We start from the raw sequence: 27,738 nt of genomic DNA, 5'->3' as shown, positions 1-27,738 counted from the left end.
CTGGAAAGGTCTTGACTAGTGTAAGCACTGCTCAGCAACAACTAAAACATGGGTGTGTTATTATCAACATTATTCTCATCCTAAATCCAAAACACAGCACTGTACCAGCTACTGGGAAGAAAATTAACTCCCTCCCAGCCAAAACCAGGACAATATACCCCAAGTAGCAGTATTAATAAAGCGATGAGGAATTTCAGTTGGAAAATGCCTAGTTATCATCTTTTCCCAGAAAGCAGTGGGCTTCAATCTGTTACCACAATTCCTTTTCTGTTTTTCAGAAAAATACTAAGTGCAAGGGGGAAATATATAAGTCACAGTAATTATTGAATGTTCAATCACAACGTTTTGGATTTTTAGCCTTAGGTAATAAGGAAGAAATAAGACAAAGCAAACTTAAGAGGATTAGGAGCTCCCGTGCCTCTGTGAAGAGGCTCTGGAAGCCAGAGAAAAGTTTCCTGGTGACAAAGCAAAGTCATGTTGGCAGATACCGGAGAGAATTTGTGTTGGAGATCCTGGAGAAACCTATGAAAGTAGAAGTTTACTATTTTTTCCTGTTTTCTGGCTGGCAGGCTGCAATGCGGAACTCGGAGGCTTTGCTGGCCTCTTTGATTTGAAAGCAGCTGGTTATGAAGATCCTATCTTGGTCTCTGGAACTGATGGTGTTGGCACAAAACTCAAGGTAATGTGAAAATACATGTAAAGGAAGGAAAATAGCACAGAAGGGAAAATGCTTAATCACATCATTAATATTTTAACAGAAAATATCAGTTGTCTTTTAAAAATACCTATTTGTATTTCTAAAAAGGGAATGAAAAATGAAATTGCCCTCCTTCAGGCAAAAGAATTACATATTCGTTTAACTTCTGGCATGTAAATAGCCATACTTGAAATGATGCTTAAAATAACTCATTTTTAATACTAAGTACTCAGGGACTCCATTTCATTAAGGTAGAAAGGTAGAATCTCCACCCTCAAAAAGATTACTCATGGGGAAAAACATTTAATTACACGGTTGCTATTGTGTTTACGCAAGCTGCAATGAAACCCTTTCCAGTTCAGTCTCCTTCCGTAAAGTGCCTTTTGTACTTGCCAATTAAGAAAATAACAATTCCTAAAATAAAACGATAGGAGAGGCTCACAAAGGTGATAATAACTGAAGCTGCTCCTCAAAAAGCAGCTAAGAGGAACAGCGTGATTTTGATCCCCTTCTCCCATTGCAGACTCTCTGCTTGCGTTTCAGTTTCTCAGAGCTAACCAAGGTGGTTCTCTCGCTGTGTTTTGCAGATTGCACAAGTGTGTAAGAGACATGACACCATAGGTCAGGACCTGGTTGCTATGTGTGTCAACGACATCTTGGCTCAAGGAGCGGAGCCCCTCTTCTTCCTTGACTATTTTGCCTGTGGCAAACTTGACGTTGCAGTGGCTCAGGGTGTCATTGCAGGAATAGCTGAAGCTTGCAAAAAGGCAGGATGTGCTCTTTTGGGTATGAACGCTCTTCTTTGAAGGATATGAAAAATCTTATGCAATCTTTTTATAATTGGTTTTAATGTGTTTGTTTTCCTACTCTATTGAAGAACCTGAGAGGAGTGAAAAAAAAACAAAGCTTTACATGTCTTTGCCTTCAGAGAACGTAATCTTCTCTACCCACTGGAAGGAGACAGTACTGTACAAATGTTGCCATTAGCTCAGGAAGTTGCATATAAATTTTCATATTTGTATCTTTTCATTTAACTTTGTAACTGTAACAGCTACCTAGAAAACTAACAGTTCATGTATTTTAATTCTTTGTATTTTTCAGGTAAATTTTAAAACATGCCAAATAGGTTTTTATTTTATTTTATTTTTTGTTTGTTTATTTTTATCCCTCATCCTAAAGGAAATCCTCAAGTTTTCCTCTAGAAACAAGATTTATATGTGTTACTGTGCGTGCACACGTCCCCGCGTGCGTACATATTATCCTTTGAACCTGTTGGCTGATTTTAACTAAATTTGACAGGAAAGGTAGAGATCTCACAGCTATTGTGTTCCCACAAGCTTCATAAAACTAGAAAGCCGGAGAATGTCCTTATGAATGCAACAAAAGCTTCAGCTGGAACTCACTACTTAAGACAGAAGTTAACCACAAGACAGAAACATAAAAGAAACCGGGTTTCGTTAGTTACAAAACTAATAGCAAAACCATTTGTCTACTGAAGACTTGCTGAAGATTTATTTCACCAAGATCTGCATGTTCTAAGATGTTAAAACTCAAATTTAAACATTTTCCTTTTCAGCCCTGTAATACAAGTACATAATACATTTTGCTAACAAATTATGTCTGTATTCTGGTATACAGTAATCCAGTTAGCCACAAAAATGATACAATATTTCACTTCTTGAATCTTAAAAAATACAGCTTTAAAGCTGTTCGACTCAATAAAAATATTTCTAGGTCAGTGAAAAATGCATTCTTTTGTATAAGTCTTTAGTTTATAACAGGAGTACAACACAGGGTTAAATTTTAAAGCAATGAAAGCCAGAAAGTTCAGTTTTCTCACATAGTTTTCATTTTTCTTTCTTTTTTTATAAAAGCGGACATAGAGAATTACCATGATTTTTCAAAAAAGATCTTTAATTTGAGACTAAAAATAACAGTTCACGTGTGTCACTTCAGGTACCACTTTATAATTGGTAATACTGTAGCTCTTTCCTTTTTTCCAATTCTTCAAGAAAGTTAGTGACAAAAGTCTTCTCTAAGTCGGAGCATGTCATTTTGAGGTAGTTTACAAGCTTTGAACAAGAGACTATTGATGTTCCGGTTTATTTTTTTTCTGCATGAACTGTTAGTCAGCTTTATATTTGTCTTAAGGTGTTCTCTTAGTTTATCAAATATAATCAGACCATTCATACTTCAGCATAAGTACATGTTATGTGAAATCTTGCAATGAAATTACTTACTGAAATGTCAAGATTTTATTTCCAGTTGGAAGACTTAAAACTACAAAGGGCTTTGGATGTTGTAAATTAATTACCAGAGAATAATTTCTCAAAACTGTAAATGGGTTAGTAAATATCTTTTTGTGCTAATATAAAAATAAGTCCAAACTCATAAATAACACCATGATTTCTTCCCCAAATTTCTGGCACTCTAAGAAAAGAAGGGACAGAGATGATGTAGTAACTCTGAACCTAAGGAGGAAATGCTTTTCTGTAGCCTGGATCATCAAAGTAAATTTCAGTTTGGGCTCCAACTTCACACAATCGTTTCACTGTGCATTCACATAGCATGTATACCTGTCTTTGTATAGTATCACCTCATAAAAGTCTCGTTTGAAGTGTGTTCCTAAATTCCTACCTTGCATTTCTGCAACAGCTGAATATTCAGCTCAACCACCTTAAGCTCATCACACCACTTGATAGTGAGGTACTGAAGGGCTTATCTACGTGCTTGCTTTTGCACAAACATTATTAAGTACAGATTTAAACTAATGTATCTAAGCAAATGAACTTTGATTTTAAAGTTGATTGTAGCAAAGTAATGTAGAAACCTGGAAAAGCTTCCAGAGAATCTGGTACCGACCAGTGTCAAGCACTGAGCGCAAGAGCAGCTTCCACCATCAGTCAGGTAAATTTGGAGCCCCTTCAGGGACACTTCCTGGAAATAGAAGAATTTTGTATTGAATGAAACCTGGTGAGTGCAAAAGAGAAACAAGACGGTACTGTCAGCATGTTGGGCAGAGGTCATAATATAATGGCAACTTAATCGTTGTCCAGTTGTCCTCTTGTAGCCGTCATGACCAGCAGAGGGGTTTGACGGAGAACAAGGAGATGGCTGTGAGGATAGCTGGGGAGAGTTTCTCCCCGGTATGAGGGGATATTGTGAAGATGCCTGTTTGGAAAACTTTGGAGCGAGCAGTAAATGCTCATTTTATGTACCAAACACAGCAAGTTCCCCTCTCTAGACTGAATGAGAGCGTGGCAGGCAGAACACAGGTCTTTAACGGCGAACACCATCAGCTTATACCTGGAAGGCAGTAGGGGAGCCACTATGGTATGTAGAGAGAGAGAGAATGCTGTCTGAGCAGTGCTGTGCATTTCCGTCCAAGCTGGGAAAACCACCTTTTCAGGCTGCACTCTGAATGAGGTCAGCCAGATAAAACATGGTTTTCAGGACAAAACAAGAGGATGTTCTAATAATCAGGATGTAAGATAATAGCCTAGACAACAGTTCATCTGCACGGATGGGTAGGAAAGGCCCTCTTTTTGAGGCGTTCTCTGAAAAGAGTCTGTAAACCTTAGATGTTCAGAGTTGGCGTGATAATGATGGCCAGGATGTGGGCAGGAGTGGCAGGCGGGATAGTGCTATATACAAAAACTTTATGAAGGCAAGTGAGACTAATAGCTATGTCGTTCCTTTCATGTGCCTGTATGAATTTCTTGTCTCTCTTGTATCTTGTAGGTTTTTCATGGTGAATATTAAACTTGGCAGAAATTTGGAAATATGAAGCACTAAATATATGCTTTGATTTTAAAATGTGAATGCACAGCAATTTGATACTGGTTGTCAGAGGGATGGAGGGAATGTTCTTTCCCAGTTTTTTATTGCTTGTTCAATTGAAGGGCCTGTGACAAACGTGTTTTTAATTCTTTTTAATGTTCGTTTATCTAACTAAAAACCCTAGTCTGTTAATGCCTTATGAGTTTAGAACTTTGAAAAACTACACGCCTACTGGTCCCAACGGTTTTCCAGCACCCCCTTTCTCTTTTTTTGGTTCCCACAGGAGGAGAAACTGCTGAAATGCCAGGTATGTATCCACCCGGAGAGTACGACCTGGCTGGCTTTGCTGTCGGTGCAGTGGAGCGAGGGCAGATGCTGCCCCAGCTGGAGAGAATTGCTGATGGAGACGTGGTTATCGGTGTAGCCTCTTCTGGGGTTCACAGCAATGGGTACAGCCTTGTAAGGAAGATTGTGGAAAAGTCATCGTTCGATTTCTCTTCTCCAGTTGGCGCCTCTGGTGATCAGACATTAGGTACCACTTGTAATGCAGTTTCTTGCATTGTAACTTGAACTTCTGAACAGGCGAAGGTCACACAATTGTTTTGTCTGTGGGACAAAAGCTTTTGCTTTTGGAACTTTTCTAAGGCACTAAAAAAATTATTCCGTTCTTGAACTTGTTCTTGTCTTCTTTTTTCCTCTGAATCACATGTGCAGGAAAGAAATGAAGGGAGGGGGATAAATAACTAATTGTATGCTAAAAAGGGTAGAACATTGTGGTTTTCTCTGTAGTACAATGCTCATTAGTATCCGGCAAATTAATATTTTCAGATTTCCTCAATTTTATATTGATTAATATTTCTTTCTGTGCTGTAAGTGGTTTTCTTTCATCCTCTTTCATCTACAGGAGATCTCTTGTTAACCCCAACTAAGATCTACAGTAAGACTCTGTTGCCTGTCCTTCGCTCGGGCCATGTGAAAGCCTATGCCCACATCACTGGAGGGGGCTTGCTGGAAAACATCCCCAGAGTTCTCCCAGAGTCCTTTGGTGTCGTTTTAGGTGAGATAAAAAGAAAAGCTGTAGAAATATCCGCATGTTTATATGGATTGGGGGAAGCTGTGTACATGGGGCCATGGCTGTGTACATGGGGCCATGTCAACTGACTTGCACGGGAAGATCTAGACTTGCCTGTCTAGAAATAAGTTTACCTTTTTCTTCATTGTTGCTGAATTTCTCCTTGTGCCTAAAACAGAGCCAGTCAAAACACTTTGTAGTCTTAAGACTGCTGCTCGCTGAGTTCACTTCCCCTGATGGTGTTGGGGGTTGGATTTTTTAGGAAACTCTATCCATATTTGCAAAAATAAAACAACTTTAAAAGCAACCCAAAGTGAGCTGTCACCGTTTGCAATAACCTCCAAAATTATTGCTAATTAAGTGACACTCATGAAGTCTTTGATTAGCATTCAGATACGGTTACTAGGTCAAGTACATCTCATGCTATTCGACATACCTTAATTAATCCTCACCACAATCTCATCAGGTATGCTAGAAGTAGTATTTCACTTATGGAGAAAGTGTAGTATGGAAAGGTAAATGACTTACTATAGGGAAGTAACACCTAACACCCAGTGCAGTGTTCACTGGGTTGTAGAATAAAATAAGGGAACTAATACTGAGTTTTGCACTCCAGAACTGCATGTAAATAATTCTTTCTCTTGTCACTTAAGCAGTAGTCCACAGTGGACACTAGCATATATAAATGGGGTTAATGCCCTTGGGTTAATACCATTTTAAATATAACATGATGAGAAAGAAACCTACTGTCTTTGGCGTTCCTTTACAGTGGCTTGTCCAGAAGCATTTCTCGTGTTGCTGTAAATCATCCTTACCTTGTTGGAATTGGGGGCAGTGTGAGACTTCTGTGACAGTTTTTAAGGCTATCGTTCTGGTGCGATAGTTTCTCTGGAAGCAGAGTTGTCACCTTCAGGAAGAGGATTTTCCAAAGACTGCCTCAGAGCCCGTTTTGAATTACTGATTAACAGATTGCAGTGGAGCAATATGATTAATTTCCTCCCAGAGTGACACTTCTTCCTACTCCCAGTCTTGTTCAGTAAGGAAGGAAAAAACATCCTGTTTCCGTGCATGGAAGCTGATTTCATTCATGCTAATGCTGTTGTGGGACTTCGTGCTTTCCGTCCAGATCTTGCCTCTTAATGCTGTAGTAATTTTAGTATTTGTCCACTGGTAGTGATTGCCACTCTTCATTTGTATTTTCAATTCTCGTCAGATGCTCTTACCTGGAAGATTCCTGAAATCTTTTGCTGGCTCCATAAAGAAGGGAACCTCTCTGAGGAGGAAATGACTCGGACATTTAATTGCGGTATCGGTGCTGTCTTGGTAGTTCAGAAGGAGCTGGCTCAGCAGGTCCTCAAGGACATACAGAGACACGAGGCAGCCTGGCTGATCGGGAAAGTTGTCTCCCTACAAAAAGGTTACTAGATTTTTATTTTCCTTTCCAAAAAAATGCAGATCTAGATTCCTTAGCTGGTGAGTCTCCATGGAGGTTAGCTGAAAATCTCTTAATTGACACCTCCATGGCTTTTTTGCACAGGGCATTAAAATGCTGGTCCTCACGACTTCAGTCTTAGTTCATAGAACATATGCTTAGCAATGTCAGATGTCACCAGAACTATAAATAAATAATGAGAAGTAAACAGTGCCACTAATCTCTTTTCATGTGTACTATTCTCCTCTCTCTGTTTCTCCCTATATTTACGTGGTGTTGTTTTTGGGTTTTTTTCTTGTACGTGTTCAGGCTCTGCCCATGTTAAAGTCCATAATATGCTTCGAGCCTTGCAAGCAAATAGGTCACTGTCTGTGCACAGCCATATCCAAGGCAAAATCCAGTTAAACAAAGTGAAAGTTGCTGTCCTTATCTCTGGAACAGGTGAGAGTTTATATTCTTTACTACAGTGTAAAACAGGCTATTGAAAAAGGAACTTCAGCTCAGATTCAAAATCTCTTCAAGTCCTTGCAATTCTCCATGGAAGCTCTGATAGGCTTCTAGCAGGCTTTCAGTAACAGGCAGAATAGATTTTGCCCTTGGATTAGTTTCAATCGCAAACAGAATGATCTTTAACCTCTGCTGCAAACTGACTATGAATTGCATCTGTGTTCATTTTATCTACAAATTTCTGCATGTCTCTAGGTTCAAGCAACCCCTGCATTGCACTATAGGGTCAGCAGCATTATTTCACAAATCGATCGGAATTTCTTCTTGCCATATAGGCGCTCCCAGGGTTTCCAGTATTCTCATTTGCTAAGAAGTAGACCATCATTCCAATTCCAAAAATTACAGTTTACAAATTTAATTGCTAGTAAAAGCCCTGTAGCCTCCAGCTGTCAAATTCAGTTCCTAGTAAAATCAGTGAAAAAAGGATTACTATTGGCATCAATGTGTTTTGGATTGGGTCTCACCCATATTGCTGCTTATTTAAAACCTCTTCTAGCTGTTAACTATATTTATTCTCCAGGAACGACCTGATATTCATTAATTATTTTTTCACTCATAGGCACAAACCTGGAAGCCCTCATAAACAGCACAAAGAAGCCCACCAGTTTCGCACAAATAGTTATTGTTGTTTCTAACAAAGCTGGTGTGGAGGGGTTAAGGAAAGCTGAGAGAGCTGGTATTCCTACAAGGGTAAGTGTTTCTCATCTTTTTAAAATTAGCCATCATTAGCTCCGACTACAGCAGGAAGGTACTGTGAGACGATGAGTTTTACTATGGTAGGAGATGGTTTGACAGGAAGCCTTTAGCTTTTATTTCTTGGTCTGTCATGAACTTGTGCCCTTGGGCAAACTACCTAACTTGGGAAGCAAAACACTCTCTTTTCTCCTTTTCAGAGATGTTGCTAGCAATCCTGAGGGTTTTGGGAACAGTCATTGTAATAAACCAGCACAAAACTTTGACAGTTACGGCTGAAACTTTGCCATTTATTCAACTGCAGTGCATTTGCACTAAAGCTATTTTATCTAAATTTAATTTTAAAATTACATGCTAAACAGACACGGTAGTTCATTTGAATGAAATAGAGAGGTCAAACTCAGTGGGACCTTCCACTATCTCCCTGGACATCGTTTCAGGCTCTCCAGGATTCATTCAAAGCAAACTGTGTTTCCCTTAGCGTCGCTGGATGCCGTGCTGCATTGCTTTGCCCTTTGTGCAGCCATTTGCATGACAGATGTGAAATGCACATTCTGACACATGAGCATTTTACAGTCACTTTTCACTGATAACTACAGATGTACGGAAGATTTGGGCCCAGTGCAAGCTTTGCTATTAACTTGAGTAGTAGCAGGATCTGACTGTTAGCGCTGCTGTCTCTTACTTGGGAGTATACAAAGATCACAAGTAAAATATGTCCATGGTATGTGGGTGAAGAACAAACACATAACGAGGAAAAAAAATACAGCCTTGGGGAGATGATGGTCTTAGTGGTTGAGATGGAGAGTGAGGGGTGAAACAGAGACGCTGAGGAGTACATGCCTTGCCAGTTATTACCTGGTAGTTCATAGCAGAGTTCAGCCCGGTGTTGAGCAGGGCTCTATTTCTAGTGCCCCTGCCACCTTTTCAGCTAACCAGTTCTGGTTTTTCAAAACTACTTTGTGATATTTAAATGTGCCACCGTGGTAAATCTGGTAGGGATTAACAGGTATTTTTATTTAAAAGGCTGTGGATGTTTTAAGTTACATGGCACTGCCTTCTTCCTGTTTAAATCAGGGGATATGTCCTGGATGGAGAATACTTAACTCAGTTACACTGACCTTTTGCAGTAGGGGCTGCTTTATCAGCTTGTGATTAGCCTTTCCTTCAAGGTTTTGCGATATAATTTTCGGCAAGGCTCAACTGCTTCAAACTATCAGAGGCCTTAAACTGAGTGAAGTCATTCTAAGACTTTAGGTTATCCAAATGACCTACATTTGTAGGTTGTTAAATTGTGTCCAAATGCTGGTACCTGCAGCTGTGAGCCTAATAAAATAAAAAGCTTATTTATTCTGATGATTGCTCTGTGTGAATAGGAATAAAGACTGCATGTTTGTCTGTTAGCTGCACGCGTTTATGAACGGCTCTTCTTGCTGTGTATGTGCACCCAATTTGAACTACACGTGGAGATTTACTTGGTTTTTGTTTATTACTCCAGGGTACCGTTTCGTTGTGCTCTTAAGGCATTTAGATTAAATTAACACCATGTCCATATTTCTTCGTCTTTTGGATTATCACAGGTTATTGACCATAAATTGTATGAAAGTCGCACTGAATTTGACAGTGCAGTTGACAAAGTCCTTGAAGAATTCTCAGTTGAACTGATCTGTCTGGCTGGATTTATGCGAATACTGTCGGGTCCTTTTGTCAAAAAATGGGAAGGTAAGCACAGTAGCGTATGCATTTTAAAAAAAAAAGGAATTTTGTAGCTTAGCTTCAGGAAAAAGAAAATGGGAAAAATATAGAAAAGGGACCATATTAATTCTGGGTTTGCAGGAAACTAGACTCTTCCCATCTTGTAAGGAAAAGGATGAGAAAGAGAAAGGCAGTATTTTTCCCCTTCCCTCTCTCATTTCCACAGAGCTTTAAGGAAGCCAAGAACAAATGCAGATCTTGTGGTCGTTGCTTTATTAGAAAATATTTAAAAATAAGGCTGTGAAAACTTTAGACCCCTGCAAACATGAGGTGCAGGGCAAATTGTTACCTGAGCAGTAAGTGTTGGTTGGGGAGAGGTGAGCACCCAGCCACTGAGAATTCCTTCCCCTAACAGATGAGCTGCTTTGGCTGCGTGTAAAACTGCAAAACTAGGCAGCGATACGCAGTTCCTATTAACAAGATCTTGCCAGTCTTCTGGTCGGACATCCCAGGAGCTGTCTGAATCCAAGGCTGGCGTATTTCACAGGGAGATTCAGCTCTTGATTGTCCAAAGTCTTCACAGTGTCTCAATTCTGGTCATCTTTTACAATTTTTCCAGGTCTTTGTTAGAGGCTGGTAACACTTCTGCCTACTTCGGTGGTTGTTCTCCCTCCCCCAGCTGTTACATTCCTCTTCTTATCTCTTTCTGTTTCTTTTAGGGGGTCCTGAATCACACAGAGGCAGCTGCTCTTCTCGCTGTTTGCTCTGCTTTGGGTTCAGTCACGGTTACTTAAACTAGTTCTTGCTCATACCAGTAACAGGCTGGTCAGCCTATACATTGCAGCTCTCCGGGCGGCCTTTATTGTTCACATGGTGACTTTTGTGTTACCCTGGGTGTGTCTATGACACAGACCTTTTACACCTGAACGACTTTTCAAACCTCTCTTTAAAATCAATGGAGCAAAACAGGCATTCCTAGGAGGCAATTCATTTTATGCTAAAGCTGCCAACTGAAGTAAGTCAGATGAATTGTTTTTGTTTCTCTCCATTCGTTATGGAGTCCAGAAGATGAAGATGTAAATGTCTGTGCTGTAGACAGCTGTAGTTAGGAGAGAGGGATCCCTCACTACGAGAGATGTGTTTTGAGTAGAGTGCCTGTGTAGAAGATGGAAAAGAACTTTCTTTAGTGCAGAGATCTTGTGCAAATAAAGGACGAGCTTAGTTTCCTCTGATTTAGGGACAGAGCACTTCCAGCGCTGATGATCGCCCTGCACAGTGCAGGACTTGTGTTACACATATGACGGGCCTGAAAGCAAAAGAAGAGACTCTCTTCAGTACAGGATGGCTGCACTGCTTAATTCATGTTTCTAAATGTCCAGAGCTGAATTGAGCTTGAAAACATACCTACCTGAGCTCTGACCAAGAGCATCCGTCACTTAGGTCTTAGATGTGAGCTCAAACATTCAGTTCAGCTCAGGGATCTGTGCCACCTAACAGGAGCCTACTGTAAAACTCTCACCCAGTCATGCACTGACTAGCCTAGGAGCAATCAATTCTTGTTGCTGCTCTCTTAAAAAGCTGTTACTTTTCCTTTCTCCTGTAGTCACAAGGACGTACAGTGTGAAGTCAGTTGTGAAACTATCTTGTTTAGTGACCCTGAAATGTTAATTTTGAATGTTAACATAAAGGACAGATTAAAAAGAAACCAAAACAAAACCAAGCAAACAGAAAACCACTTTCCTTTAGAGCAGTTTCTGACGGTACTGTAATGAGAAACTGGGGAATCTCAGACAGAAGTGCAGAGTGTTGTTTTCAGCTCACTGTCCCCAGTACTTTTTTGCTCAAGCAGCAAGCAGGGAGATGCTGATGCTTAAAAAGGGGTATTTTTGAGATACAAAACACATCTGAGATCTTGCTAAAGATCAGTCAATACATTTGCTTCTAGGGCAATATCTGCATGAGTTATTGTGGTGAGAGTGCAGGTTTCATATCGTGCTGCCAGAAATGGCCTTTCACTTCACATTACAAAATCATAAGCCTCTATTTCGGTACACTGCTGCCTCTGCCAGCGTATGTCAGCTCAGTCTCACTGCTTGGCATTTAGGTGGTGTTCAATGAATCCTGATGACATTCTGTCTTCCTAAACAGGAGGCATGCAGAGACGGCGTGGGCGTAGCATACTGTGATAAAAATAGTATCGATGGCCACTTTTTTTTGTCCTGTAAGGGTTTGTACTGAATGCAAGAGAAAATCTAGGGCTGTCAAGCACCTTTTGACTTTACTCTGGTCCGGAACGGGCAGGAGGAGTTGTCACAGACATATTAGGAGCAGGCAGGGGAAGTCTGCCAGAAGAAAGAAGGTTTTCTCATGGTTTAACCATCACATTGCTGTAGCAGTGAGACCCTGAGGTCGCAGGCAGCCACTCTCCCTTACTTTGCAGCTAGGTAGGAACTCAGGTGTATGCTTTCTCTTTTAAGAGGAACGTAAGGTACGGGCTTCCCAGGGTTATAACCACGGTCGCACCTGGTTGAGCATTAGAGGTTACATTATGAATTTCAGGATCCCCGGCCAACTTTCCGCACGGAAAGTAGTAGTGGTAGACAGGTGCTTTTCGGAAGGGCAGAGAGAAGGGCTCCTATATGAGCAGCTGTTGCCTTTTATTAAGCCAAAACAGGTGTGGAGGAAAAGTCCAGGCTGAAGAATTTTTGCCTTGTCACGGGGGGTCTGTTACATCATTTGAAACTGCACCGAGCTTATTCCGGGTGCTGAGTTTGTAAGAAAGAGGATTGTGCTTGTGATCAAAGAAAAGAAGAACAAGATGCTGAGGGAAAGGACAGCTACATCAAAAAATTAATCATTATCAGTCACTGGAGAAATATGCTTTAGCCATGCAATTAATCGTAACTGATTGCTGTCTTTCATTTTTCTGAAACAGCGAGACATTCTGAAATGCTTTGGGCTGGTCATCTGTCAGTATCATCGAAAAACAAGCGTATGCAAAAGTCGTGAAAAATCTTTTTCACAAATGTATTTTGTTCCTCTGTTGGTTATGGTATTGGTAAGGCTGAATGCTAAAAGACAATGACCTCACTTATAATTTTCCAGGAAAAATACTGAACATCCACCCATCTCTACTGCCTTCTTTTAAGGGAGCAAATGCCCACAAATTGGTGTTACAAGCTGGAGTCCGAGTCACAGGCTGTACTGTACACTTTGTAGCTGTAAGTACTTCCTTCTCCCTCCCTTTAACTCTGTAATTCATTAGTCTTAAGATTTTCACCTCAGAACTTGCTTGGAACACCCTTACACCGTCATGTTTGATTACCTTTTCTCCTTTGTTCATTCATAACATTATTAGACAATACAGTGCTTTAGTTTGCTGTCCCTGGAGAAGGAACTGGAAACGAATAGTCTGTACAGGAGTTTGAGCTTTACCTAAGGTAACTTCTTCCCTAAGCATCCCACTGCTGCCTTCCACCGGTTGCGGTGGGGGTACTAGTTCATATAAGGCCTCGGCTAGCCCAAGATCTTTATTACTACCCAGCACCAGCTTCTTACATTTTATCATACAACCTTCTTTATTTGTCGCTTTCAAGAAAAAAAAGCAACACCGGAAATGGCACCAGAAGCTTAAATTTGTTAAGAAGTAATCCAATGTTTGTGGGAACAGAGGAGAAACTTGGCATTTATGTAAGTCAAAAAATAAGAAAACAAAAGCCAGAGATCTCTCAACTTGGAAGAGGCACATTTTTATCAGTTCAGGGAGCATTTTTTCCATCTTGTTCAGTTCTCAGGGTTATCAGTAAGTAGTCTCCCCTCCTCTACTGCATTCTTCAGATGATCCTCCCCCTTTCCACTGCTCCTGAAATCTGTTCTCATGATTTTTGCTTTCTCTTGGAAAAAGAGACAAAAACGATTTTTCCAGATAGAAGGAAAAACTGCATTCCTTTCCCCGTTATATGAGTTAGGGTTTCTTCTCTGTGTGGCAATGTACTGAGAAACAATAACTAAACAGCAGGGATCTGCCTCATTAACATGCAAAAGAAAGATCTGCTGGGTCCTCCAGTCCCCCTCTGTGCCAAGGCTTGGCTAATTCACTCTTCTGAATTGAAATGTCATCATTTTGTCCAACTTAGCCTATCATGTTCCTAGTTAACATGGCTTTTGTTGTTTTCTGTAGCAGAAACGTTACTCACTGGTGTTCTGCCTGCCTCCTCTTTTACTTTGAACCCTACGCTTCTGTTAGTTCCTCACAGGCCAGCGTTTGTGCCAGCATCTTTTCTGCGCTCCTCACATTAGCCCAAATTCATGTTTCCTGTAGTAACGTCATGATAAACAGATCCCCGAGGCAACTGGATTGCGTTCATTGTCGTACAGCTGGGCCTCCTTCTCTCTCCTCTTTCAGCCGTGCAGACTTTCCGGCTATTGCTTTTACAGGAGGAAGTTGACGCTGGAGCAATCATTTTCCAAGAGGCTGTTCCAGTTAAGATTGGTGACACAGAGGAGACCCTGTCCGAAAGGGTGAAGGAGGCCGAGCACCGAGCCTTCCCAGCTGCCCTGCAGCTTGTCGCCAGCGGGGCCGTACAGGTGGGGGAAGCCGGCAAGATCTACTGGAAGTAGGAGCAGCATGTCTGTGAAGGTCCTGAGATGGGACAGCTGGGGTGCCTTAACTGGTCAAACCAGAGGTCACAGCCTAATAACACGCACACTGTATTCTCTTTACAAAGTGTTTTCAACACAGAGTTTACCATGTCATGTTCTCACTCAAATGGTCAAAGATTCGAAGTAGAATCCAGAGAAAGCCAGAAATGGGAGTATCGAGGCAGGGGGCTGTTCTCAGTAGTTTCAGCAATGGCTCTGTTACACGCTTCCTAATTGTAACCACTTCCTTGGCCAACATTTTGGTTCTCAATCACTTTCTTAACAAACAAAAAACATTCAGTTGGTTACAGAGCGATCTGAGCATCTCTGAGGTTTACTTAAGAACATCAGTATTACTCTCCAACAGACCATACAGCCTGTAACAGGGGATTCTCCTGTCATGTGCTGTGAAGTGTTTGCGAGGAAAGTACTGGAACTAGTTCAATGGAAGAGACAGCTAAAGGCAAAAAACTTTACTCATAAAAATCTCTAGCCAAAACAAGAAAAACTGGCCTCCCGGAACACTAACTATTCCTGCAGATAACGAAATGGATTTTTTTCCATATAGTTTCTGTTTTAATGTTGGTAGATCTTGTCTGGCCCAGATTCTCTGGACATATCCCATAATTTCAAATATTGGACCTGCTAGCAATCAGATGCTAAACAGAATTAAATATCTGCTGACCATTTGCCTTCAAGCATCCCATGTGAATCCACAAATGAGTTCCCCTCAGAGATTTGTTCAGAGCCAAAAGAGTTGGGTTGGGTTTGGTTTGTTGTTTGGGGTTTTTTTTTGAACGAGTAGAAAGGGAGTTAGGACTAGATACAAAATGTGGTCTTGGCTTGTGAGACATTCTTCAGAAATTCTGCTGAAGTTAAGTGCCTTTATTCTTGGAACAGTATTTCCACCTGGAATAATACTGATGGAAACCCAGTAAATGTTAGCATTCTGAAAACGGTAAGGTTTTTTGCACAGCTGAACCCGTGTGAAAAAGCACTTGGTTTTCTTTTAATGTTTTAGCATAGCTGTGAGAACATTTTGATGTATTTAGTAAAATAATCAATTTTCCCCCATACAAACCAGAAGCACCTGACTGAAGCCGACTATGTATGTTTTAGAGCTCCCCTTTAATACAGAGAAAGCTGATTTGTATTCTGTGCACCGATGTCCTTATGGTACTTCCGTGTTGACGTAATCGCAATTTGGACTTGAAGTAAAGTCTAATAAAGTTGAAAAATTAAATATCAAAATCTTTCCTTGGAATTCCTTTACTAGGGGTATAAGCTGGAGGAGGAGTTTGTGAAACGGAATCTAACTTCGTCTACAGTACAGCAACTGTAAATCAGTTTGTGAGGTTACAGACGTGTGCGATCCTGCCTCAGTTAGTAATGATTCGTGGAGTGTGGCGACCTGACTGTTTCAGTGGCCAGATGGTCCGTGATGAAGAAACTTGTAGAGAAAATATTCCTGTCATCATTTGTCACCGAGGATGAAGCTCAAGCAAATACAGAGGAAAATGACATGGTCAAATTTAATTTGCTTGTAAAGGGCAAAGAATAAAAGCTAAGTCTTCAGCCCAGCACTTTTCTGTACAAACCTGTCCTCCCCCGCAGGCAAACTGCTCGCCAAGGCTTGAAATCCAGCCTGTCTCGGTGGGAATGTAAAAGATGCGGGGAGCATCCAGCTCTGGCAGGGGTTCGGTCTGCACAAGTTCAGTGCCTTAGCCGTGACACAGCAAACCTTTTACAAGTCAAAAGAAACTGTACTTAAATTAACTCGCACATTAGAAGAAGTAAGATTACTAGGGGTGAAATCGCTACCTGTACAGTTAATAAATACAACATTACTGACAAAAGCAGTTTGATCGCTGCCAGGAAGGCCAATAGCAGAAGACCTAGGAGCCCCAAATCCAACACCCCGTTCCATCACAGACGTCTTGAGCAAGACTCGGGTATTTTGCCGTCTAAGGCTGACGACAAATGGCATTTAAGCACCTATCTGCATTTCTACAAATGCATAAAAAGAAATTTCATTGTGAACTGGATCTTAGACGGCTTTGCTTCCATTACCAATCTGTAAAAAAGAATAAATAGGTTAATAGCCTATCACCGCACCCAGTCTCAGAGGGATGCCAGGAACACAATTAGAGAGTTGTTCGATACCATGGTGATAGTCTGGAGACCTATCGGAGCACAATAACTAGCACCCTAGTCTCTTATAACATTTTATTTGTTAGGGCTGGAACATTCAGTCATGCATGCTACGCAATTCAAACAATACAAGACGTGAAGTTACTACACAGTTACAACAGACCGAAAGCAAACTAAGCAATGTGTTTGTCATAAACATTATCTATATATACCAAACATCTGTTAATCTTGCCTTGTTACAGTTCTTCCTAGTTCTCCCAGATCACGAAAAATGCACGTTCCTTGCTCCAGTCGTTGGAGTGCAAGAGACAAATACAGATTTCTGTACGTAACTGGCAGCGCTTACAGGAGGGAACTGATTTTTTTCTCCCCTCCCTAACTACTGAAACACCACTAGCCACACATTAAAAAAAAAAGGAAAAATTTAGACTTTTTAACCGGAGCTGACACGTGCTCTCAAACAGCCTGATACAGCCAAGAGTGAGATATACAGTATGTCCCTTACTAGTACAGTACAGGTAATACCAAAACAAGAATACATTTTTTTTCACGGCCACTAGTGATCCCTCTTCTGGAAAATCCAGCTCCGGCTACTTCTTTTCTAGTTTGTTCAAGTAGCTTCTTAGCTAGCTTTCTTCCTCTGATTTGTTACTTGCATGCAAGTCATTATTCTGGCAGATATAAAATAAGCTCCCCCAGAAAAAGGTTTTATTTAACAGCAGCAACACTCTGGACCAAGCCAATCATTCAGTCAACAAAGAAAACTGATATTTTCCTGCTACTGCAAGTTAAGCTGAGGATGTCTTGTTCTGCTGATTTCAAGGATGAAGGAAGAAAAATGCCTGAAATCTGGTGTTTCTAGTCCCTCTAATCAAATTTTCATCCCTCAAGATCCAAATGTTTTAATATGAAATTCGGGCAATGTCTATGCGCCGCTCCCTTTCAAGGAGCCGGGGAAAGTGTCTAGATGTACGTTCGGTAGGCGCTATTACATGGTATTGACAAATAATCTGTGAAGGGGAGTTTGTTTCATTTTGTTTTGCCTTCTAAAGGTTCCTTGCCTTTTTGGCCTTTGGATCGCCTGCTTGGCAGCTCACTAGACTCTGGCTCCCACACTGGTGCACGTTTACATGCCCTCCTCTCCTTCTGATCTGCCCCGACATGTCTGGCCTCTTCCACCCAACGGTAGCTGGTCACCCTCTTGCAGCAGCATGGTTCGTGTTTGTGGTTGCTTTGTGAAGCTCCTGGGGCTCTGCAACACGATGCAGCCAACAAAAATTGATCCCTCAGAAGAATTAATGTCCCTCTGAAGCACTAGACCATTTTCACAGCTTAAGCCCCTCTTTGATTTGTAACACAGTATCTCCTTTACAGATGAAAAAACAGACCAAAGAAATTTAAAATCTGAAATGATAGCTTGGCTGCCACCGCCGATTTTGCGAAAGGAGTGTAACTAAAGCTGCAAGCTAAGGGAAAAGGATCACAGCTCCGAATGGAAACCTGTGACGCTGATATGCCTGCAGTCAAAGAGAAGCACATCAAGGGCAGGGAGGAGGAGGGAGGAGGGAAAGATGAGCAGAGAGCAAGCCGCTCGTTAACCTGGCTACACCGCATCGTTTTCTTGAGGCTCCAGAGCCACGAGAGAGGACGTGCCTGTCTCCTCTTGAAGACAGAGACTTTGGCTCTCTTGTTTCCAGTAGGTTTTACCATCGGCTCCTAACTGCACTGCTCCACTGGCCACCAGCTGCAGGGCGATGGGAAAAGCCCGGCACTCGGCTTCTTTAACCCTTTCTGACAGTGTCTCCTCCGTGTCGTCTGCCTTCACAGATACTGGCTCCTGGTGGATCACTGCTTTCGGACTAGATTCCTCCTAAAATGGGGATATTGACAGTCTTTCAGAAGAGGCTGGTTAACAGTCTCAGGAAGGTTATGGACAATGTGGACGGGGCAGAGAAAGTCTCATGAGAGATCTCGGCGAGCACATCTGTAGTTGTGTGCCGGAGGCTGAAAGTACATCTGGGGAGGCTTTACGACCTCCTTTAGGGATACCTACATTACATTAGGGGGTACAGCGGGGAGAGAGACATGGACTAGAAGATTCAGAGGGCAGTTTGCTGAGGGTAGGAGAAACTGAAGAAAAATACATAACATGAAGGAAGAAGACAGGACCTCAAGAAACCACAAATGCAATGTAACCCCCACATCTTCCTGTTTTTACTGGTAACAATCCCAAGATTTCCACACATTCCTGTTACCTCTTCCTGTTTCTGCCTTCAGAAAGAAAAGAAAAAAGCAAATTCCTTTTCATAACTTACTCAGAGTTAGGCAAGAGGGCACTTACCAGGACAAAATGCACAGTGCAGCCTGTGACTTTGAATCCACTTTGCAGGGCTTGCTGATGGGCATTTCCATCTTTGATTGGTGGGAAAAGTGACGGGGAAGCGTTCAAAATTTTCCCTGGGCATCAGTGTGAGAGGAGGAAAAAAAAACCCATCAATTCGAACTGAATTTCCTTTAAAAATAAAAGTGAGATGTGATCATCAGTTCAAAAGAACAGCATTGAGCACCACTCAGGAGTTTAAATGGTCTCAACTGCAGTCAGAACGTAACGGGGCATGTTCAGATTTAGGTTAAAAAGCAAAGTATATACATGGTTTTACAATCTCTAAGGAAACGTGAGGAAGCACTACTCTGATCTGAGGAAATACTGCTCTTCCAGGAACACAGGAGACGGTGCGCAGGCTTTGGCAGTAGCCAGGCAAGCGTGTTTCAGTTAAGGCCAAGGGCCTCATTTGCTTTTGCGCCTGTGGCTGGACTGACGGAGTCAGTCTCTCCCCTCCCAGGTGACCAGCCCTCATGCTGCAGATGAGGGGCTTGGAAGTGGACTTCACACTGCAGCTTGATGCAGAGCGACTGCACAGATGGAAGTGATTTTCATAGGAAACATCATTCCCAAAGGAGCCTGTCCCAGTGCAATCCACATAGTAACTTCTGAGCCAGGCCTCAGGAGCTGGCACTTGGCACCCAGAGCCGAGAGGAAAGAGGAGTGGGCGCTCCCCCCTCCACTGGCCTGGAGGGGGCGAGCGTCTAAAGAAAGCTCTGCCCCACAGCAGAGCCACAATCACTCGGGGGTCTGCAATGGCTATATTTCCAGCACACAGTAGGGAGTACTGCTATGCTGTGCAGCCCTCGAGGCAGCACAGGAGGGAGAGGCATTGAGAAATCAGTCTCCCTCCCATTTTTTTTCCAAGTAATGGCTGCAAAGAGTAAGTTCAGCACAACTCCCCAGCACAGCTCCTTGAAAAATGACACAGTTATGCTACCTGTCCCCTACTGCAGACAGAACCAAACTCCTGCCTGCTCCGCAGGCGTTTCTCCCTCCCAGCAAGAAGGCAGACAGACCAACTCCGTGACCCTGATTTTGCCCCTTTGTTACTCATTATGCCAGCACAAGGCGTTTCTCTGCCAACGCACAGTCAGAATCTCAGCACAGTCCCACTGGCCGGAATGAACGGAAGCATAGGGCAGCCCCACCGATTTACATTCAATCCTCAGTGTCAGCAAGGCTGTGGGAGATTTAACCAAAAGACGAAGAACTATGACTGTGTCATTCTGGTGAGATCAAGCATCCATATTTTAATTTCTCTTTTACGGTTACAACTTCTTACCTTTCCATTTTCTGAGAAAAGGACTGGACAAAATTCTCATAAATCCTGAAAGGCATATTAATTCAACAGCGAATTCTTCAAGAACTCGGTCAATCGTGCTGTCAAATTCAGAGCGACTCCCATATAACTTATGATCAATCACCTAAAACATTAAAACAGATCAAAAGCCATATCAAGGAAATAACTTTGTGTGAATGGGAGCAGCTACTTGGGAACAAAGAGAAAGCAAAATGGATTCATTCCAGGACATCTGAGGATTTAAAAGTTATAAGTTTGTGTATTATTCAGGATATTTGTGAGTTTCGCATTCATACAAACATTCCTGGGAACACCCCAATCACTTGCTAGTTAACACTGGCTGTTTCACACAGGATACTTTCTAGGATGTGTAGAAAATCTGCACAAAGAGAAGCCAACTGAGAAAAGAGAAATGTGGGTAATGTGGTGTAGAGGGAAATAAGGGGGAACATATCAGAAGGTACTAACCTCTTACTCCAGAATGTCTAGCCAAAGACTAAAGTAAAAACAGTAACGACTCATCGACAACATCACCACCAGTTAGTCTACAGTTGCTTACTGAAAATCATGAACTTACCTAAAAAGAGAACAAACTGGCCAGACATTCTGTGTAAGGGGAGGAGCCAAGTCTTGTTCTATTTCTACTCCACCTCTCAGCTCCAGCTCCCAAGGTAAGTGTTGATTCCTGACTCTGTTCGTGAAGACATTCAAATAAGGGGCTAACAAAGCTGTCATGCTCTTGCCTATCAAAATGTTAATTAATTTTGACATAATTTTTTTTCCCAGAGATGAGTCTTTATACTGCCAGGAAAAAAGTAACATCAATCCAACTCAGCTGTTGAGGAAGCTTGCTGAAGACTTTTTAATGCATGGAGACCCTCTAACAGTATTTATTCCCATCTGTGTATAACTGTACAAATATAACTGCTCAAAATCATTAAATGTTAGAAGGAAGAGTTCCTGGCGGGCTGCATTTGAAATCCCAAGTTGTTGAATGTTTTCGAAAGCCACGTTCTATACTTTGACAAATACGATGACGTGGCGTTACTCTCTTTCTCTATTATTTTTGTTTTATGAAACAAGCCAATGAAAGTTTCCATAACACAGTGCTACTCTGCTGACCACAGGTAGGAGAATAGACTTGTATGGTGCTGCTGAAAGTGACTGAGCACATGAGACAAAGGTCTTTCTAAGAAGGGATAAGCCAAGGAGAAAACATTCTTATGCTGGAGCGCGTCCAAAGAAGAGCAACGAAGCTGATGAAGGGTCTAGAGCACAAGTCTTATGAGGAGCAGCTGAGGGAACTGGGGTTGTTTAGCCTGGAGACAAGGAGGCTGAGGGGAGACCTCATCACTCTCTACAACTACCTGAAAGGAGGCTGTAGCGAGGTGGGTGTCGGTCTCTTCTCCCAAGTAACAAGCGATAGGACGAGAGGAAACAGCCTCAAGTTGCGCCAGGGGAGGTTTAGATTGGACATGAGGAAAAATTTCTTCACCAAAAGTGTTGTCAAGCATTGGAGCAGGCTGCCCAGGGAAGTGGTTGAGTCACCATTCCTGGAGGTATTTAAAAGACGTGTAGACGTGGTGCTTAGGGACATGGTTTAGTGGTGGACTCGGAGTGTTAGCTTTACGGTTGGACTCGATGGTATTAAGGGTCTTTTCCAACCTAAATGATTCTGTGTTTCACAGAGCCTGAAGCCTTACTGATTTCAGTTAAAGCTTGAAGCTGCGTGGGCTACAGTCTCAGGCTCAAATCAAAGCACTTGCAATTTTATGTCCCTTCCTAACTCTAGACTGTAGCATTCACTGAAGAGATGGGAAAGACACTCACAGCCTCCAATGAGCACTGTCCATACAGCTTGCAGCTCTGCCTCTACTGATAACTTTGACAGCTTTGTGCTACATCCCCTTATCCATGTAAAAATTTTAAGGAAAAGTGAAACATGACTGCTTACCAAGCATTTCATAAAGACCTACAGATTCAGTATCTGTGAGCTGGTGATAAAAAGGAAAGGAAACGGGTGTCTTTACCCTGGTGGGAATTCCAGCCCGGGCTGCATTTCGTAGTTCTTCCACACCAGACTTGTTGGAGATGACAAGGACAACTTGAGCATAACTGCCTGGCTCTTTTGCATAACTGATGAGCGCAGCAAGGTTTGTGCCTCAAATGAAGAGAGAGCAAACATTCATGAAATAGGTGAGCATCTATGTGACTGAGAATTGGCTCTCAGTCCCATTTATCTAACAAAAATCTTGTTTTCAACAACTGCACAAATAGAAGAGGACTAAGGAATTCGTGCACTAATGAAGCTCATTTGTTAAGCAGTACAACACAGCTCTTGACTTCCAGTCAAAATGCAACCTTGGTTTTAGAAGGCTCCACAGACTCCACTGAAAAAAAGGCAAGGTGGATGCACTTGTATCAGGGCTGAATTCAGCCTCTCCTTTGTAAGGACATTTCTCTGTGTGATGATAAGTGAAAGCTCACCTGTTCCAGAGATGAGAACAGCCACTTTAACTTTGTTCTTTCTGGGTTGGTGTTGACTTTCAACAACAGCGTTATTCAGCAGATGCTGGGGGCTGCTCAGCTGCAGAGCTTCAAGAAGATTCTTGACTTTGATACGGGAACCTCCTCCAAGTATGTGAGGGAAAAGTTAAAAGTAAAATACCTTAGATTTTACTTTCCCATTTAAATTTACTTTGTATAGTTTATTAATCAGAAGTTTCAATTAAGAGAAAAACCTATCGGCAATTAATTTATGCTAGCACTAACTGAACTACAAAAACATACATTACTTGAACAAACCAACTCATGCTAGTTGTGCCGATCTCTTTTATGTTACTCACTTGCAGAATTGTCTCCAAAGGCCTAGGTATGACATAATCTTTTCAAGGATTATCCCCATCTTTTACACCTGTCTTCCTCTTTCTCCCACGTTGCAAAATTAAACTAAAGATGATTTTGACAGAGCTGAGGTTGCATTTTGGCTGCCCAAACTGCTCCCCAAGCTGTTTGGCTTCCAGAGGGATTTTGGCTCGTGTCTTGCTGTATGTCAAGCAATGGACATACCCGAATGAAGACTCACCATCACCTATGACTGTACACAGTTGTGGCCTATCCTCAGTCTTTACACAGGATCCATGTGAGTTGGGAAGGTGTTGGAAAGGAGGGGGGTTGATTACCACGATTGTGATAAAATATAATCAACTAAATAATGTTTGAGTCCTTGCAGACAGTCATCAGAGGGATTTACTTGAGTCTCAAGCAGGTACCTAGGTAAGACACTATTCAAGTACTGTCACTCTGAAAACAAGTCATTCACTTCTCACTGTATTTAATAATGAAATCTAGATGTGAAGGTGTCAAGTAGCCTCCAGCCTAGTGAAATGACAGAAAACAGATACGAACTACACAAACTTTGCAGTAAGGAGTCTCCTCAGTGCCTACAGAACTGAGGCTAACTGGTACCTCCCAGGAGATGCTCAGCGCTTCACAGAATCACACTCTAAAACAACTTACCCTGTATCAACTTAAAAATTAAATAGCGCATCCTAAAGCGAAAACTCCTCTGAAGTGAGACAGATGAATCTGTTACACTTTGAATCAAACCACACTCTGTTTAATTTTTGTGAGTGTCTTCATTTCCCATTAGGACACCTGCTAACCTGCGTGACAAGGGGCAACAACCTTCCCAATCAGCCAAGCTTCCTCATGTCTCTGTATGTCCTTGAGAACATGCTGAGCCAGGTCCTTCTGCACAACCAAGACTGCACCGATCCCACAATTAAATGTCTGAGCCATCTCCTCCTCAGAGAGGTTTCCCTCTTTGTAAAGCCAGCAAAAGATTTCAGGAATCTTCCAACTGAGAGCATCTGAAAATCATTGAAATTTGTATGTGGTCAGCACAACAAGAGCTGATAGAGACTAATTCTTGCTATTTTAAGAACACTGTCCAAGGACACTGACCCAGCTTCCAGTCAAGTTTATAGGTGCTGCTTAGCTACAGGTTTCTAGTCATAATTTGTGCGAGCCAAGTCTTCTCGAGGGTTTCTAATGAGAACATGTAGGAAATGATGGCGAATTAAAATGTATTCATCCCTCATCAGCCAGAAGGACAAAGCTACAGATGAGTTACATCTCTTCCATAAGAGATAAAGGAGCCATGGGACAAACCACTTTCTGGCTTTTCTGGACTACTTAAGCAGGTCCTGGTTTTCTGTTTCAAAGAATCAATAATTAGTATAAAAGTGTGTTGATAGGCAGACTGGAACAGGGCTGAGCAGTCTACACATGGATGGGCAGCGTGGATGTGCTTCCACAGTGACCCTACTCACACAGGCATGGCCTTAGGCTGTCTCTGGAAAGTTTGATGGTGCAGGCTTGCCATCTCAACTTCACTTTAGAAAACTAACAATCCCTTGGGCTTGTTATCTTGTCTGTGGTTCCAGGCACTGGCAAGCAAGCTGGGCACCACATTAGTAAGCTGGGTTTGTTTCTTTCCTTTCTAATTTCATTCTACAGAAATACAGACAGACATACAGACACCTTCCTCCCCGCCTCCCCATCCCCACAATATTTTTGGACTCACATGAATATGGTTTTCTTTAATATTTTGAACTTATGAATACTTTGCCCAATTTTGGCTTACACAGAAAAAGTTCTACCTTACTTACAGATGTCAAATGCTAATCTGTTACAAGGAAGCTACCACCTACCATAAAATTGCATTAAGAGTGTGTGTGTGTGTGTGTGTGTGTGTGTGTGTGTGTGTACACACACATACTGTGGAGCACATCATGCAAATTAGTTCTCTCACCAAGCTTCACTGTTTGGTCAAAATGTTTAGCATGGAGAGGTGTTTTGCAGAACACAGTCTTCTCAAATCCCTTTTCTCCTACAGATGAGCTGCCTTCAAACTCTCCTTAAATTTCCCTTCTCCAATGAGAGAGTGGTGCTCATCAGCTGATGCTTACTTGAAATAGGAATGGTTTTGGTAGGCTCTTTGGAAAAGCATTGACTTCGGGTCATAACTGAAGCTGAAAAGTCAAGACCGTGATGTATATAAATTTTGTCAAACAGAAACAGTCATCATCTTTGTTATTTACCTAGGGCAGCGCTGACATGTTCTGGCAGGATTCTGGAGATGCCTTCTAGCAACCCCTCCTCAGCAGTGAAGGCAAAAGCCTTCACGTGCCCTGAGCGAAGGACAGGCAGCAAAGATGGACTGTACATTTTTGCTGGGGTCAGCAATATATCTCCTGCAAACAAAAGTGTCAGTTCAATCAATTTGTTTAAAAGGTCATTAGGTGTTTAGTGGGAATGCTTCTCCGAACAGGTTCGCTTCTGCTCGTCATGGCAGACAACCTTGGGAAGTAGCAAAAAGTGCTGGCCCACTCTTCCAAAACTGTGGACGCAAGCCCACATACCTGTCCCAAAGACTGACTAACCCTCACCCATCCTGAAGTAAATAACCCTTGGCAGCACCTAGTTATGAAAATGTCTGAACACAATTCATTTGCAGGTTTGTTTTTGAGAAGAAAGATATTGTACCTAGAGTCTTGTCACCACAACTGCCAGGCGCTGGTGAGGAGTAGTGTAAGGAAGACATTAAAAGAATCTTCCTTACGATGCTAAAGCCACGGCCATGAATCCCGGAAGAGGCCAGTCCAATAAGCACATCCTCCTCATCAGCTCTCTGCAGCCCCAGAAGCATCTGCCCTCGCTCCACTGCACCAACCACAAAGCCAGCCAGGTCATACTCTCCAGAAGAATACATGCCAGTCACCTCAGCCATCTCCCTGCCTAAGAGGGGAGAGAAAGCAGTCAGCACTAGCTGTAAACATTTTTTTATTGTTAACTTTAAATCTATAGCATCTCCTAAAATAAGCAACGTATCCAGGATAGCTGCAGAGACATGAAGCCTAAGCAGTGCATTCAGATATATTTTTGAAATCCTTCTTTGTTTCTTACCTCACCTCAAGACTTCAACAAAACAAAGCTTCATGAAGTTAATGAAAGAAGAAATTTTTTTTTTCCATTTCATGCTACTTATCTGGCACCTCCCTGCTATGACTGAATATCAGAGAGGGAATGAAAACATATTAACACTTCAAGAATGTGTGGCATCCAGTTTTGCTCTCCTTTGTACAAGGATAAATAAGCAAGAATCAGGATCCAAATGCATGAATAGTAAAAATTATCCCTCCGTGCTGACCCATTTTAGAGGTAAGGAAGAGTTTAAGCCCAAATGCTCTACTGTTTTTTCCACCGAACAGAAACCAACTGTTCTAATGCCACATACTGCCTCTGCCTACAAAGTCTATTTCACTAGCAATCGTTTCAACATCAGAACCTTCAAATCTCAAAGGAGAGGAGTGTTCATACCCAGAAAAGCGCATCCTGCATTGCTGCAAGCTTCAGCTATTCCTTCTTTGATTGTTTCAGTCACTTCAACATCAAGTTTGCCACAGGCAAAATAATTGAGGAAGAAGAGAGGCTCTGCTCCTTGAGCCAGGATGGCATTGACACACATGGCAACCAGGTCCTGACCTATGGTGTCATGTCTCTTACACACTTGTGCGATCTGCAAAACATGGTGGGAACCAGCAGTGGTGACAAGAAATATGCGAAACTCAGATATTAATCAGTCAAGTAAGCAGAAATCTTCTTTTCCCTGAAAAGAATCACAATAGAACATACACGCAGAAGATAACCTGGTACATCATCTAGTTTAAAATCAAGAGAAAACAGCTCATTTTTTTTCAGAGAAAAAGAAAATCTATTTTGTTTTTTGAAACATTAATTCAAATTCTAGCTCCGGCTACCCAGAAATTGTCATTTTGGGTTGGTTGTTTGCTTGCTTTTAGGAATATTATGTCAAATCCAGAGTAAGAGGTGTCTAAAAGCAGTTACAAATTCCCAGGATATTCAACCTACAGAACATCCTAGCAATTTCCAAAAATAAGATCGGGTTGCTCAAACATCACTGTGTGTTCTGCTTTACTTTTGCCTACTAATTTCACTGGGGTATGCAGCAAAACTGAAACAATTTATTAAGTAGTTTTCTTCTTCTTCGCCAAGTCCCCAGGGAATGATATTCTTCACTCCCACCCTCCCCAAGGAGTCTTGATCTCAGCTATCTCATGTCACAGACAACAACGTGGGCCTGGTCTGTAGGCTCCCTTGAAAGGCAGGTCTTTCACAAAGCAATAATATTTCCCTCAAGAAGGCTGCTATTTGGATTTAAAAAAGTTATAAAGGCGTTTGCATCCTGCAAGTAATGATTCAGACATCATGGCTTCTATAAAGTGGCAAGATTTACACTACTTTATTACAAGCAGAGGTTTCTACACTGTCAGGGATACACCACAGCGGTTCCGCTTGT

General features: G+C 41.9%; 2 protein-coding genes across 2 annotated transcripts in view; one reads left to right on the top strand and one right to left on the bottom strand.

The window, feature by feature from the left end:
- GART (phosphoribosylglycinamide formyltransferase, phosphoribosylglycinamide synthetase, phosphoribosylaminoimidazole synthetase) overlaps positions 1-15,760 on the top strand; it is a 36,805-nt gene extending 21,045 nt beyond the window's left edge. Inside the window, exons 13-22 of the mRNA XM_009327949.1 lie at positions 570-679; positions 1,285-1,483; positions 4,761-5,009; positions 5,382-5,534; positions 6,763-6,966; positions 7,291-7,422; positions 8,048-8,178; positions 9,762-9,903; positions 12,982-13,097; positions 14,314-15,760. Of these exons, the coding sequence (XP_009326224.1) occupies positions 570-679; positions 1,285-1,483; positions 4,761-5,009; positions 5,382-5,534; positions 6,763-6,966; positions 7,291-7,422; positions 8,048-8,178; positions 9,762-9,903; positions 12,982-13,097; positions 14,314-14,496 (1,619 nt within the window). The 3' untranslated portion in view covers positions 14,497-15,760. The remainder of the gene's footprint in view (positions 1-569; positions 680-1,284; positions 1,484-4,760; positions 5,010-5,381; positions 5,535-6,762; positions 6,967-7,290; positions 7,423-8,047; positions 8,179-9,761; positions 9,904-12,981; positions 13,098-14,313) is intronic.
- Positions 15,761-18,271: 2,511 nt separating this feature from the next.
- Positions 18,272-27,738, bottom strand: part of LOC103920317 (trifunctional purine biosynthetic protein adenosine-3-like) — a 25,210-nt gene continuing 15,743 nt past the window's right edge. The window contains exons 14-22 of the mRNA XM_009328018.1: positions 26,739-26,937; positions 25,905-26,156; positions 25,460-25,612; positions 24,020-24,226; positions 22,842-22,985; positions 22,385-22,515; positions 20,337-20,478; positions 19,010-19,125; positions 18,272-18,538 (exon numbers count right to left, since the gene is read on the bottom strand). Of these exons, the coding sequence (XP_009326293.1) occupies positions 18,272-18,538; positions 19,010-19,125; positions 20,337-20,478; positions 22,385-22,515; positions 22,842-22,985; positions 24,020-24,226; positions 25,460-25,612; positions 25,905-26,156; positions 26,739-26,937 (1,611 nt within the window). The remainder of the gene's footprint in view (positions 18,539-19,009; positions 19,126-20,336; positions 20,479-22,384; positions 22,516-22,841; positions 22,986-24,019; positions 24,227-25,459; positions 25,613-25,904; positions 26,157-26,738; positions 26,938-27,738) is intronic.

The sequence above is a fragment of the Pygoscelis adeliae genome, unplaced genomic scaffold (genome assembly GCF_000699105.1).
Source record: "Pygoscelis adeliae isolate BGI_AS28 unplaced genomic scaffold, ASM69910v1 Scaffold154, whole genome shotgun sequence".
In the NCBI taxonomy this organism is placed as follows: Eukaryota; Metazoa; Chordata; class Aves; order Sphenisciformes; family Spheniscidae; genus Pygoscelis; species Pygoscelis adeliae.
Note: the sequence above shows the minus strand (reverse complement) of the source record. Positions and strands in the feature narration are given on the sequence as shown.